General features: G+C 43.0%; 1 protein-coding gene across 1 annotated transcript in view; it reads left to right on the top strand.

The window, feature by feature from the left end:
• The first annotated feature begins 346 nt into the window (after window positions 1-346).
• The window catches only part of LOC126353777 (lysyl oxidase homolog 3), a 106351-nt gene continuing 90985 nt past the window's right edge, over window positions 347-15712 (top strand). Inside the window, exon 1 of the mRNA XM_050002858.1 lies at window positions 347-1206. Within this exon, the coding sequence (XP_049858815.1) occupies window positions 1023-1206 (184 nt within the window). The 5' untranslated portion in view covers window positions 347-1022. The remainder of the gene's footprint in view (window positions 1207-15712) is intronic.

The raw sequence follows: 15712 nt of genomic DNA, 5'->3' as shown, positions 1-15712 counted from the left end.
GGACTTAACATCTGAGGTCATCAGTCCCCTAGACTTAGAACTACTTAAACGTAACTAACCTAAGGACATAACACACATCCATGCCCGAGGGAGGATTCGAACCTGTGACCGTAGCAGCCGCGTGGTTCCGGACTGAAGCGCCTAGAACGGCTCGGCCACAGAGGGCGGCTTTGTGGGTGGAGATTCAGTGAAGATGTACACCAAGGTTGAGCCAGAGTCGTCGATTGGACTGTAGGCTGACGCATTTTGTAGTGATAGGTGTAAGGATGTACAGCTGCTCCCAGATGTCCCTCCTCCTTACTCCGTCTACGAAGTGTAGCAGGAGTGATGTCATATACACGAACAGTCTTTTGCAAGCTGTTTGCGCGACAAGGCGACCGCTCCTGCGGCGAGTGTTGACAGGCGGCGCGCCCTCCTTTTTGCTGGCCCGGCGGCGCGTGCAGAGCGGCACAGCGACGGCTCCGCGCCGCAGGAGGTCGCCGCGGGGTGACGTCAGGCGCGTCGGCTGCAGCGGCCATAAAGAGCGCCGGGCAGGCGCGGGTCTGCACAGTGACCGGCAGACCGCGGCAGTCGTCACCACAACGTCCGCCCATGGGATAGGCCACCGCCGACCGCACCTCCGTGACCGACCCGGCTTCTGGCCGGTACCTGCCGCATGCTCTCCAGGTGAACGTCGCTCCAGGGCGCTGAATCTGCAGCAGCTGGACCTCACCGTTACTTGGCTGGCTCAAGTGGCGAACCTAGCGGTACCAGTATTCCGAGAGGCTGGAGACGGGACACGTGACTCTGACTGCGTTTGTTTACCGTTTATTCTTGCGTTGCTACACAAGTTATGTGGTGCTGACAGTGAATTCCGGACCCTTTTTAGCGAGCTTTTAGCATCTGTCTTGTCGCAGAGGGGTTACAGTGTCGCCCGAAACGCGGCAGCGGTTGGCGTTCGTCGTTCGTATAGCACTTTTTTTTCGACTTTTGAGCGGTAGCGGTCGTCAGCCCGCAGCGCAGGAAGAGAGAAGACGCCCGCGATGCGGCTGCTGAGATACTGTGCGCTGGCGTGCGCGCTGCACCTGGCCTCGACCGCGGCTGCCAACGAGACGGCGACGGGGGCGGTGCGCCAGCAGAAGGCGCTCCAGCTGCGCAAGCAGATGCGCCGGCTGCGGAAGCACGAGGGCGCCGTCAGGCTCGTCAACGGCGACGACGAGCACGAAGGTAATCTGCTGCTGCAAAGCGCGCGAGACGCTAAGACATGTTTTAAGCCTGAACATCTCTACGTTCCTGGAGGAGAAATCCAGATTCAGCAGACATCAGGCGTAAAGGTATGCGTTGCTCCTAGACCTCCGTTAGGCATACCACATTCTCCACTAAGGTCCGATCGCAGACAGTATATTCAACTAGGTAGGTTGAGGAGGGTGAAGGGTGCTATGGAATGGGAGCTGACATATGGCAAGAAGGCAGTGAGGGGGAGGAGGTATTCATACAGTTATACTTTGCGTACACACAACAATACTTTTTGACTAATAGAATCTATTATGTCCAATAGAAACAGAAAAGACAGTGTGTTTGTCACAAGGCACTGTAATAGGACCAAGGATCTATAGAGTGAATGGCACAGAGTGCAGCTGACCCTAATGTTCGCAAACCAAATTCGTATGGTGTTGTCCCAGACAAATGGATCCGTTCAGTAGGAGAGCTTCTTCGAAGTCTGGAAGGTAGGAAATGAGACACTGGAGAGAGTAAAGCTGTGAGAATGGGTCGTCAGTCGTAGTTGGGTAGCTCAGTCGATAGAGCACCTGCCCATGGAAGGAAAAGAATTCTAGTCCCAGCTTCGGTCCGGCAGACAATTTTAATCTCCCAGGAAGTCTCATATCAGCACCCACTTCGCTGCAGAGTGAAAATTTCGTTCTAGTTCGGCATAAGTTTTAAGAACGCCAAAATTTGTAATAAATATTGACTACTATCAAGTGCACCCAGGACCATTAGTTGTGCAATCTCAAAACTATTTCGTCATTCAGAATGAAAGTACAGTAGCCGCCCCCCCCCCCACCCCCCACCCTTGAGTAGGACAACAAATGCTCCCAGCATATACCAATAATTTATCAGGTAGCATCAGCCACACTATCAGAGTGTTCGTCGACAGCACTTTCATCATCTACTGGAGAAAATTTTTGCTTGGTTTAATGAAAAGAAACTCTCTTAAATATGGACAAATGGTAGATTATGCACATATCAAAGAGAAACGACCCGATATCACTCAGTTCCAAGATCAGGGGTAAAGGTTTCGAACCTGTCTCATTGTTTTAATACTTGGTGTAATTTTAAAAAGAGATAAAAAGTTTCGGCGTCTACATAAATACTCTCCAAATCAGAGTGAAGTGCAAGGCACTTTTGGAAACATTCGCTCGCTGTGTTTTTTAGAGTTTCCTCTGCGTTGAAGTCGTTTAGTAAATTTCGTGCTTTAGTTTTCAACTGAAGTTTCTTATTGTTTCTATTGAAATATTTCAGTAAAATTTTCATTCACTGTTTTAACTTCATTGAGTATTCCAGTCGCCGCTTGAATTTTTGGTTTTAGCTAATTATTTTGTGAAGTTTTCTTGGTATTGGTTTTAGTCGAGGTTTAGTAATATTAATAAAAGTTGTTGCCTTCTTAGTAGAGAGCGAAATTCGAGACCGCTATTGTTAGTGCTAGAAATAGTTCTACTGGTGTAACTGAACTTAGGTAGCGTAGACGTATAGTTCTTTTTCAGTAACTGTAAAATTTCACCATGAGTGAGAAGTGTGGGCTCTGCCGTAGGTTTGTGAGTAGTGGGTTGCAGTGTAGCATTTGTTCAAAGTATTTTCATTGAGGTTGAATGCAGTGGGGAAGCCAGTGGGCACTGTAGCGAGATCCTCTCCTGGGAATGCAGAATCTCTAGTACAAATAAGTTGATAGAGGAGCAGGAGCGTAAGATCTGTGCCCTTCAGGTGCACTTACAACACCCAAACGATTAAGTAGATAGGTTGTGGAGGGTGAAGGGTGCTGGGGAATGGGAACTGGCATTTGGCAAGAAGGCAGCGAGGAGGAGGAGATACTCAGACAGTTATACTTTGCGTACATACAACAGATTTGACCAACTGTCAGAGTTGGGTGGAGAGGAGCCTCTTGTAGCTGTAGGTGTAGAAAACCTGCAGCAGTCCTCAGCAGTTAGGAGGCCTAGGTCCCTTGCAAAGTCTAACAGAAAGAAGAAGGTTCTGGTGCTAGGTAGTTCGCACGGTAGAGGTGTGCGCCAGCAGTTGCCGGAAGGAATGTGAAGCCTAGTGCAGGGTTGGCTCAGGTGACTGACAGCCTAAAAGAGTTATATATGAATTTTACGAAGGAGGGTCAGGTAGTGATAGTGGGTGGAGCAGGGAGCAGTCTTGATAAGGACAGGGAATATGAGGTAGGTGGTGACCTGGTGAAAATAGCTACTCAAACTGGTGGCACTAATGTGCATTTCATGCAACTGCTTCAACGTCATGATCGGCTTCATCTTAAAGCTTCTGTTAGGCGCGTTAACATAGTGTTGGAGAAGGTGCTGATGGCACAGGTCATGGGTCACATTGCAGTGCTGCCAGTTGAGTCTATCAGTAGATAGGCTTTCACTAGGCATGGCCTGCACCTCAATAGTATGGGAAGAGGAGGCTGGCAAAGTTTATAGGTGGCAGCGTAGCGGGTGGTGGTAGAATCACCCATGGAAAAATTCCTGTAGCAGTTGGTGTTAGAGTTGCACCTTTTTTTTTTAGATAAAGTCAGCTGATAGGTATGCCTGCTTAAAGTAAGTCCCCCTGACTGAGAGCTCACCTTCAGAGGACGTCATGTTTCCAAGTAGAGAATGAATTAGTATATTTCATCAAAATATAAGAGGTATTAGAGATAAAGTTAGCGAACTGCTTATAGATGTTGACTCTGAAATTATTGGTATATTGGAACACGACTTAAATAATTTGACAATTCAGAGGCTTCCTTTACCTGGATACAGATTAGCTTGCCGTTTCTCAAGGAGTTCCTTGCGCGGTGGGCGAGTGGCCATGTACGTAAAAAAAAAAAAAAAAAAAAAAAAAAAAAAAAAAAAAAAAAAAAATTCATTTGAGTCCATAGACATCACAGCAATGCGCTGGACAGATATTTGAATGTTGTGCAGGGGCATTTGAATTGTGAAACTAAACTTCTAATTTTTGTTGTTTATAGGTCCCCTAACTCTGACTTTAGAGCATTTCTGCTCAAGCTAGAGAGGGTTTTTGATTCGCTTTATAGGAAGTACCAGAAATTAGTTATATGTGGCGATTTCAATATTAATTTTGTATATGATGGTGCAGGAAAAAGGATGTTGGTAGATCTCCTAAATTCATGTGATATGATGCAGACTGTGTATTTTCCAACTAGGGAGCAGGGGAACAGTAGCACACCCACAGACAATATTTTTATTCATTTTTTATTATTAGATGGGCATTCTGTTAGTAAAAGTATGATTGGCCTTTCAGACCATGATGCACAAATTTTAACACTAAGAGGCTTTTGTGCTCAAATAAAAATCACATATAATTACAAACTATGTAGGAAAAATTAATCCAACAGCAATAGAGAGTTTTTTAAACCTTGTCATTAGCACACGAGTGGCAGTATGTTTACAGTGCCAATAACAGAGATGATAAATATAATGCTTTCCTTAATGCATTTCTCATGCTCTTTGAGAGTTTCTTTCCATTAGAACGTTCCAAATGGGGTACTAGCAGTAAAAGGCAGCCTGTGTGGCTGACTAGTGGGATAAGGATACCATGTAGAACAAAGCAGGAATTATATCAAAATGTTAGAAGTAGTCACAATCAAGCTACAGTAACCCATTACAAACAGTACTCTAAAGTGCTTAAAAATTTTATTAGGAAGGTAAAAATTATGTGTTACGCAAATAGAATAGCTTATTCACAGGATAAAGTTAAAACCATATGATCAGTTGTGAAGCAAGTCTCTGGTCAGCAGCACAAGGTCGACGACTTTAAGTCAGTTCGTAGTAAAAATATTTTTGTTACTGATAAATCATACATATGTACAGTATTTAACAATCATTTTCTGAGCATTTCCGGTGAATAAAATAAAAATTTAGTTTCAACAGAGAATCATGTAATTCTCTTGGCAAATGCTGTTCCGAGATTGATGTCCGAAATACTCCTCTGTGATACAGACAAGGGGGAGAATAAGTCAATAATTAAATCACTGAAGACTAAGGACTCTCATGAATATGATGGAGTGTCTAGCAGATATTAAAGTACTGTGCTTCACATGTTACCCTGTATTTAGCCATATTTGTAATTTTTCCTTTATGAATGGTCAGTTTCGTGAACGATTAAAGTACTCAATAGTATAGCCGCTTTAAAAAGAGGGAGAGAGGGATAACGTAGACAATTTTAGACCTATCTCCATGCCATCAATATTTGCTAAAGTTATTGAAAAGGCTGTGTATGTAAGGACAATTGATCATTCTATACCACACGATTTGCCTTCAATTGTAAAATTCGGCTTTAGAAGTCTTTTAACACTTGAAAATGCTTTATTCTCTTTTCTCTGTGATGCAATGGATGGGTTAAACAAAAGGTTTCGAACACAAGGCATAGTTTTGATTTAACTAAGGCATTTGATTGTGTTAATGACAAAATATTGCTCCATAAGTTGGACCATTACAGTATACAGGTACTAGCTTACAATTGTTTCACCTTATACTTTAGCAACAAATAGCAAAAAGTCGTTATTCACAGTTTTGTGAATGGCTGTGATGCGGGCTCTGAGTAGAGACAGTCAAATGTGGGGTGCCCCAGGGATCAGTGATGGGGCCACTCCTGGTGCTTATTTATATAAATGATATGCCATCTAGTATTACAGGCAATTATAAAATATTTCTGCTTGCTGATGACGCTAGCTTGGTAGTAAAGGATGTTGTGTGCAACATTGGCTCGGTTTCAAATAGTGCAGCTCATGACATAAGTTCATAGCTTGTAGAAAATTAACTAACGCTAAATCGTAGTAGGACTCAGCTTTTACAGTTTCTAACACACAATTCAACAAAACCTGACGTTTTAATTTCACAGAATGGGTATATGACTAGTTATACTGAACAGTTCAAATGTCTGGGTGTTCAGGTAGATAGTAAACTGTCGTGGAAAGCCCTTGTTCAGGATTTTGTTCAAAGGCTTAATGCTGCTATTTTTACTATTCGAACGGTATTTTACTATTCCACACGAAAATCAATCTACTTTGCTTATTTTCATTCTGTTATGTCGTATGGTATTATATTTTGGGGTAACTCTTCCCATTCTAAAAGGATATTGTTGGCTCAGAAACGGGCGGTTCGGGCAATAAGTGGTGTAAGTTCACGAACCTCTTGTCGACCACTGTTCATGAGTCAGGGTATTTTGACGTTGGCCTCTCAATATATATATTCGTTGCTGTCATTTCTTTTAACAATGTCAGCTTATTCCCAAGAATAAGCAGGTTTCACTCAGTTAATACCCAGCAGAAATCAAACCTGCATTTGGATCGGACTTCCTTAACTCTTGTGCAGAAAGGTGTACAATATACTGCTACATCCATTTTCAATAAGCTACCACAAGAATTCAAAAAACTTAGCAGTAATTCACGCGCTTTCAAATCGAAACTGAAGAGTTTCCTCATGGAGTTCCTTGAAAAATTAAGCTGATTCCTGTTGTATTGTTGATTGCGTTTACTTAAATTTGTAGCTTGACATTTTCGGGTTCACAAACATTTTATTTTTATTTGATATTACTTTTATGTTGTAATTTCATGTACTGACACGTTCCATGACCTTCGAGATTTGCTCCTCAGTTTGGTCCTATGGAACTTGACGTGTAAATAAATAAACAAATAAACAGAGTACTTAGCATAGCATCACATGTGGTGCTTTCTTTTCGTTCCAGTCGCGTATGGGGCGTGGGAAGAATGACTACTGCCCACATGCGTCATGCCTACTGTAATAGTCTAACCCTGTCTTCACGGTTGCTGTGGGAAAGCTGATGAATATCTCTGGAGTCTTCACTTAATGCTGGTTCCTGATTTTTTTGCGTGAGCTTTCGAGGGATAACTGGCATCTACATTCAATGGTCTGCCAAGTCATCTGTTTTGACATCTCCGTGACTCACTCTCGTGAGTCAGACAAACCAGTATGAACTAGAGCTGGCCTTCAGTTATGCCTTCATTATGCTCTTTTGGTCCTATTTACCGTGGGTTACCCACAAATGATCAATAATTCTCCTTTGTGGACTACTATATTTTCCCAATATACTGCCAATGAACCAAAATCTACCGTTTGCTTCATCTACGACCGAGCGTATGTGAAGTTTCTGTTTCTTATTCATACAAGTTGTTAGACACAGATATTTTTAAGAGTTGAATGATTCCAGCTGCAGCTCAATGACGTTATGTTCATAGAACAGTAACTGTCCGCGTTTTGTGAAGCGTACGGTTGAACTCTTATCAATATTTAAGCAAGTGCCAAACTTTGCATGATTTTGAAATCTTACCAATATGTAATTCGAAACTTGTAAAGGTTTTGTCAGACAGTACTTCACTGAAAGTCATGGCATCATCTGCAAAATGTCTGAGGTTGGTATTAATTTTGTTTGTTATGTTATTAATGCATAAGAATAACAAGAATAACGTATTTACTTTATCAGTGAATAATGTGAAGTAACAAGTTCGCAGGAACGTCTGTGTAGGGTGATGCCTGCATTTTTAACTTCAGTTTTTCACAATACGCATGACGCCGTTGTGTATGCCTCCTATTTTATTAAGAATAGGACAACACTTTCGCATCTACAAATCATAAATCGCAAGATCATCTTAACATTGTGTGTTTCATTACACCCTCCCGTGTCATAAAGATGTCTTTAATATTGAACGACGTATTGTAGGTATTAAACTGGCTCTGAAAACTATGGGACTTAACATCTGTGGTCATCAGTCCCCTAGAACTTAGAACTACTTAAACCTAACTAACCTAAGGACATCACACACACCCATGCCCGAGGCAGGATTCGAACCTGCGACCGTAGCGGTCGCGCGGTTTCGGACTGAGCGCCTAGAACCGCTAGACCACCGCGGTCGGCATATTAAACTGGTTCCTTGTTGCCTTGAAGATCGCTAAAACAGCAGTGCACACTTTCATTTCTACTAGTTAGTCGTGTTTCATCTCCGAATTTTCAAACGACCATCTCATTAGACATTCTTTCGCAGTTCTGGCGTATCTGTCAGTTTCTATTGAAGAACAGCCGCACACAGCTTGCAGAGAATGGTCGCAGTTCGCTCGCAAATGCAAACGTCCTACTCAACAGCCTCCTAAATGTTGCAAATAAGATTGTACGTGGGAACAGCGCAACCGAACTACGGAACATAATCGTACATCGTTCAACGACATCAGCGCGAGACTGTTCAAGAACGACAGAACGGTGCATTAACTTTCCGAACCTTCAAGTGTTCATTAAGACTTTTTCAGGAAAATTAAGAGTTCTGCATTATCTGCCAGTATTTCCATGCATAGATGATGCTTGTAGTACCGGTGATCCTGTTTAGGACCTCATAATCGTTCTCTTTAGGCGCCACTACCAACCCGAACAACACGAAGGAATCACAACGCCCTGTAGTCTGCCATTAGCATGTAACGTGAGGTAGTCTGCGTCCTCAGATCAGGTTGTCGCGCTTGTTGCGTTCCATGATTTCTGAAACCAATGGCGGCGATTCCACACCCGTGTTAATGTTTGACAATGTACGGTACTCACGTATGACGATGATTTCTTTCACCCATAACAGAGAAACGGTTGTGAATGTTAGGATGGTCCACCTGTTAACCAGCACTGATCGGCAAAGTGATATCATGCTCTGTGATCCGCCTATCCGCTGTTGCAAGCCACGGCTTGCTGCCTTTCCTGGCAACTGGGTAGCGTCTTCTCAACCTGGAACCTCACTGATCGAAGTGCAGTCGTCTTCAGTGACGAATACCGTTCGAATTGAGCCCCGATGAGCAGTGAAGATGTGTCTGAAGACACCGTGGGGTACAAACCTGACTAATGTCCGGGATACAGCCAGACAAGGGGCGATGGTCTGGCATCCCACTCCTTTTCATAACAAGACCCCTTTGATTGTCGTTCGCGACATGCTAATAAGACAGTGGTACGTCAACTATATTCTACGCCTCGTCTTGCTGCCCGTCATGGCACGCCATCCTGGGCTTATGTTTCATCAAGATAACCCCGTCCGCACATGAGAGTATCCACTTCTTCTCTTCGTACTTGCCAAACCCTACCTTGGCTAGCAATATCGCCGGATGTCTCCCCAATTAAGAACGTTTGTTGCATTGTAGGCAGGACGGTCGAACTATCTCGGGATTTTGACGATCTAACGCGCCAATTGGTCAGAATTTGGCACGCCATCCCCCAGCACATTTAGAGACTCTGTTAATCAGTGGCAAGCCGAATAACTGCTTGCATAAGGCCAGAGGTGGACCAACGTGTTATTGACTTGGGCAATTAATGAAGCTCTTTCTCTTGAATAAATCGTCCATTTTTTTCTGAAATTGTAATCATTTGTTTGTCTGTACATGTACATCTAATCTACCGATTTCCGTCCCATTCGGATAATTCTTTCGTGCTGAGTCATTTTTTTCTTAGAGTGCACGTTCAGTTCCTTAAAAGACGTGACGAAGACTTCCAAAAGAACTAATTACCTACTAGAGTGATTAGCTTACCAAGAGCTGGGAACAAAAAAAATTAATAACTGACGGCCACTCTGTTCTCTAAACTTTGATAACCACGTAGTGCTGTTATAGTTAGTGTCATGGCAGGCGTGCAATCACTGATGCCTAGTGTGGTGACACTATGTTTAAGGCAGTTCGCAATCGTGAGGAGAGCGGTCGAGATCCTCATGAATTTTAGTGTTCACAGTATTTAAGAGATAACTAAAGCGAATTCCTGTATCTTTCTTGTAAACCTGCAGACTTCTTTTTTACATGAACGCTGAATTGTATCTCATTCACGTAGCAGGCAGTGCTCTATGCTATGGGTACTCTGTTTCTGAATTTCATTCCATTTGGAACGTGGAAGTGCTCATCGATTGTGCTTACTTCAGTTGGTGAAAGAAGGTGCAACAGTTAGCCGCAATTTGTGTTTACTCTAGCAGATGTACAGTAGATTTCGCTCACTGAATGACTATCATCAGTGCAGCATATAAAGTTGACACATTTCCGTCGTTACTTGGCTTAGTCCCTCTTGGACAATAAATGTCAAGAGTTCGAATTGTACTCAACAATTCAAACTGCAATTGCATTTCCAACTCTTGATGTACATAGTTCAAGAGGTACTATGCCCAATAACGACTGAAGTTTTTAACTTTATCTGCGGCACTGAAGATGGTCAATCAATGACTGAAATCTAGGTTTGCTACAGTAAACACAAGTCGCAACTAATTGCCATATCTTATTCCCCAAATTGGCTGCATGTTTCTAAAAAATCATTTGAACATTCTTTTTCCCGTTCTCTAGTAAGCATACCATATAAATGAAAACAGAGACATCGTTCTTTAACAAATATGGCGGCATAAACATAAGAACTTTGTTTAGCTTTCTGTGAACTTGACGTTAATTTATTAGAAGTGAGGACAAATGCGAAAATAATGTAAGTTCATAAATAAACATCGTTCTCAAAAAGCAGGTATCTACATACCCATGCTGAGTAGATAGGTACACACTGTTTGTAGCTCTTTTCTCCCAATAAAGAGTCGTTAGTGTGATTCGGTGGCTTACTGCCTTACTATGGAACCAAATCATGGGGGTTCAATACACGGTCAATTCAACAATTTTTGTCTGTCACTTATCAGTTCTTTCACTTCGGGCAATGTCTGTCATCGTGATAAATGCTGAGTGGCACCTTGCTTCAGAGTTTCCCTGGAGCTGGCTTGGTAAGTCATTTCGGAAGTCGGAGAAAGGCAATAGGAGCTGCAATAGGGCCATGTTGTATAAAGCACTGTGGCTTTCCAACCACCCTTCGAGTTGATGACAGCTTTGCTTTTAGGAATCATTATGATGAGATTATGTGGAGTAGAATCATAAAGAAGTAGATTATCAGTACTAAAATCCATGTCCAAATCTGCGTGATGTAAGGTTTGGATTTAATTTGTTGTTAAGCTGTCGATTGTATTTTACCGTCCATTGGAATAATACGCCGCTCACACTGCCTTGCTCCTCCTGCTTAACCATCCCATTAATGTGCATGTTTCATCTGATTATGTATAAACTGTCTAAGAACCGGCGGTAGACAGATTTATATAACGACTCAAATTTTGACATTTATCAAGCAAAATCTGGTGTCGCCACGAAACTATGCCGAACTTGCTTGCTTACGATTATCGCCGTTCTGTGGCCTGCCAGAGTGGAATATCACGAGTCTACATTCATGGACAGTTATCGGCCCTCCGCGGAATAGTGCCGAAAGGTCAAGTTAGTGTCCTAGAAAATGAACATCCTGCCCTACTTGCTTAATCTTTCTACGCGCTGTGACGGTTTTCAACATGTCAAGGATACACACAGTTGTCACATCACTATGGCCGCCTCCTGAATGATACGTCCAATAATTTCATGTGTGAAGCGCCGACTAAATATGTACATAAAGTTAGCGGCAGGCTGTCCTCACGTACTTGTATTTCGCGCGGAGAATGCAATTTCTCAGACTGAAAACAGGAATTATAGGTTTTTGGGTCAAGGACAGCAAAATTTCTGTAACTGTGAACTTCATGAAGACTTCTTGTGCCTTTATGTTGAAAATGTGTAGCGAATGGACTAACGGTATTACCTTGGAAATTGCAGAATTCCGTGTATCAGTGAGGTCCAGACTGAGCGTAAAATATGAATGCTCGGGAGGTCTGCACGACATGGTACTGAGTAATACGTCCCAATATAAATTAGCAAATAATGACACTAGTATATATCACCCACATCAATCCAGCTCATATATCACTGTGTATGAGTCTCCAAAGCGTCCGGAATTATAATTTCTGCACCCCATGTCAAAGACAGTTAACTGATTCGCTAAATGCAGATTTCCCAGACAAGTCACGATCCCTGTATTATAAAACTTCGACATGTCTGGTGACAAACAGAGGATAAGTAACACTCCAAACGTTGCTGGGAGAGTAAGATGGAGTGAGAACAGCTGAGGAATGTTCTCGTGAAACTCCAAGCAACAATTAAATCATGTAGAACGCAGCGTTGGCCGACCTGGCTGTAAATCCATGACGTCCGCTACACATGATAACTGTCGTTTTGGACAGGATAGGGCCTTTGAATGCTGAAGTGGCTACAAGTATCCAGATATGGCTGGAAGAGCTTGACGAGCACTTCAGAGTGATTTACTAGCCCCTAAATTTCTCTTTTCTTCATCTACACTGTCGGAAATGGCGAATATTACACTACGCTAGACTAATATTTATCGAACTTTGTGGGCATGTTCATCACATACCGGGTATTAAATTATTAAACTTCCATTCCATTCAGAGTTATGCTCCATCATCGACAGCAGCGTAAAGTATGACCACCAAAGACACAGGTGCAAGAAAGCAGAGAGCCACTGAAACGCATTTTGAGGAATTTCTTGCCACGCCTGAAACATATACTATGTCAGTTCACGAAGACTACTGGTTGGAGGCTGGTATGAGAGTCTAAGTCTTCCGATCTCATCGCATACAAACTCTGTGGGCGGCAAATCTGAGCATCGGGCAGGCCAGTTAAGGATCTGTATATTCCTAAAGGCGTCTGTGGTGTGAACCTGAGAGCAGGGTTTTATATTGGCCTGCTGGAATATGCTACTTGGTACCCCGATCATGAAGGATATGGCAACAAGGTTTAGCATGCTTGGTGCATATTGGTGGGCACTCAGCCTTCCTTCAACAACCACCGAATCAATCCTTTTATCACCATCGACAGCTATCCACACCATGATTCCAGGAGTTGGAAGGGAATGTGACTCAAAAATCGTTGTTTCCAGTGATCTTTCACCAGGTTGTCTATTGACAGTTTGGGCTTCAATCTAACCACCACAAACCGAATCGTGACTCTGTAAACACCACATAATGCCATTTAATGTTCCAGAAAACTCTAGCCGGCCGTTGTGACCGAGCGGTTCTAGGGGCTTCAATTCGGAACCGCGCTGCTGCTACGGCCGCAGGTTCGAATCCTGCCTCGGGCATGGATGTGTGTGATGTCCTTAGGTTAGTGAGGTTTAAGTAGTTCTAGGTCTAGGGGACTGATGACCTCAGATGTTAAGTCCCATAGTGCTCAGAGCCATTTGAACCATTTGAGAAAACTCTGGCTCTAGTGGTATGGTGTCAGCACTAAACGATGAGTGGCAACCCGTAAACCTTGGGCGGATACCAGCTATTGACATTGGTCTATCTGTCACAGTCGTACAATCTTCTGGTAGTGCAGTCCCTATGAAAGGATGCAGGCTACTCTTTTTGCCACACAACTGCCTTGAGTTCATCTCACCACTACTCGTTCTGCTCACTGCACTGCAGCCAACTGCCAGTACGATCGGTCGGTGGAATGCCCTCAAGTTCCTCATATCTAAAACAATTCGATCTTTGTCAAAGATTTTGACGAGCTTCACATGAAACCCGCCAGTCCAGAAAGCCTGGAGACTGGAGTAATAAAAAATAGTGGTTTTAACCTTTCAGGTGTCCTACATAATCCCCCCCCCCCCCCCCCCACCAGTTGAATACTCGTACAGAAGTTCATACAACCACGCGAAACTGTCAGAAAGGTCCTTCTTTTGAATGTTGTTCCGTTCGCGCCTCATGTTGGCTTGAATGTTTCCTGTGTCATCAAAGCCTTGACCCTTCAGGTGAATTTCTGGACTATGACATTTTTGTGGTAGGTTCGTATTCGTTGAGAATAAGTCCTTGCAGCCAAGATGGTTCATTCCAGAAAGAAATGTCCACGTTTTTCATTTCAGTCAGTTCAGGGCAGACGTCCACGTGTTGCTGTTTCTGTTCGGGAGTCGAAGTGTATGGGAAAAATTTTGCACAAATTTTTCTGTTTTTCATTTTTCTTGGGAATGCCTACAACACTTGATTTAAAAATGTTGTTCGACACATCAGCGTTGAAACACTACGGCCGCACGTCCACTACTTAACACGTCTGCTCGCAACTGACTGGTCGAATGCACATCTGTTGTTTACAGGAGTTAGTTCAAGCTGCCACCGTAGTTACTGCGCTGGCGTCGCTCGTACTCCAGGAATAAAATCAGTCTCGAAACGTTTTGGACAGACAGTGCAAGTCCTCTGGCCACACTGCGTTGCGCCTCCATCTAAGAAGTTCCAGTAACGTTATACATACCCAGTAGACATATAATGTAATCATATCATTTTTCATTTGTAGGAATAGATTTTCTGTTCTGAAAATTTTTAAAACAAGTTAGCATGATGATGAAATTAAAAGAGGTGTGCTGTTTTGTGAAACTCGGTATTCGTATGCATTGTCAAGTAAAAGCGGTCCCTACTCTCAAGAAAAAATCTTTACATCGGAGGAGGGGACGCTAAGAATGGGGGCATGGTTCTGTAACTACGTAACGTAAGTTGGTGTAGTTCTTCACAACACCTCTTTCGCGATATGACATGGTTTTTTGCTTAATCATTGCGATTTCTAACATAATCGTCGCTCACTTTGTGTGCAATGCCTACAGAACGTGGTTAGTTTATAGATTGGACCCTGGTGAAATTATTGACACAAAGAGTTTGGCGTGAAAATGAGTGTGAAAACTTATGGGACTTAACTGCTATGGTCATCAGTCCCTAAACTTATACACTACTTAACCTAAATTATCCTAAAGACAAACACACACACCCATGCCCGAGGGAGGATTTCAACCTCCACCGGGACCAGCCGTTTAATCCATGACTGCAGCGCCTTGGCTAATCCCGCGCGGCGTTTGACGTGAAACGGATAAACTCTCTTATCTCTGTACAACTACACAGTGGAGGTCGTTTCTTGGCGCATTTATAATTCGTAAGTGAACTCAGTACTGTTTAGAAATTGGCCTGCCAGAAAAGCTTTTGGGGATTATTCAGCACTAAGTAATGAGAGTGCGCAGACTATAAATGAAAGCAGAATGCATGAGGGAATTAGATTAACTGATATGGTAAAGGTGGATATTTATTACAATTAAATTCCACAACCACACACGACACAGTGAATATATCCTGAACAACTATAGATTTTACACGGTCGCTCATACAACTATAAAAGACATTTCCACGCCTTACCAATCTGATGAACAGCAGAGTCCTCTTGGGAAGTAATTAGGATACGACGCATGGAAATCGTTGAACAATGACTAATTCCTAATGGCACCTATCAATCAATCATACAGAGGAGAAAGCAAATGTAACGACTGCATGCTACACCATTACATTGAGAGTCTCCTTCTTACAACGCATCAGATACGCCTGGCACACGCATCCATTACTCCCGATAAAATAAAGAAAGCAAATGTAACGACTGCATGCTACACCATTACAAGGAGAGTCTCCTTCTTACAACGCATCAGATACGCCTGGCACACGCATCCATTACTCCTGATAAAATAAAAATAATCTGCTAAACTCGACATGTGGAAATATTACCAAACATAGAGAGGTTCATCCACTCCG

This window comes from Schistocerca gregaria, chromosome 3, assembly GCF_023897955.1.
Source record: "Schistocerca gregaria isolate iqSchGreg1 chromosome 3, iqSchGreg1.2, whole genome shotgun sequence".
In the NCBI taxonomy this organism is placed as follows: Eukaryota; Metazoa; Arthropoda; class Insecta; order Orthoptera; family Acrididae; genus Schistocerca; species Schistocerca gregaria.
The sequence above is the reverse complement of the archived record's forward strand: the minus strand, read 5'-3'. Positions and strand labels throughout refer to the sequence as shown.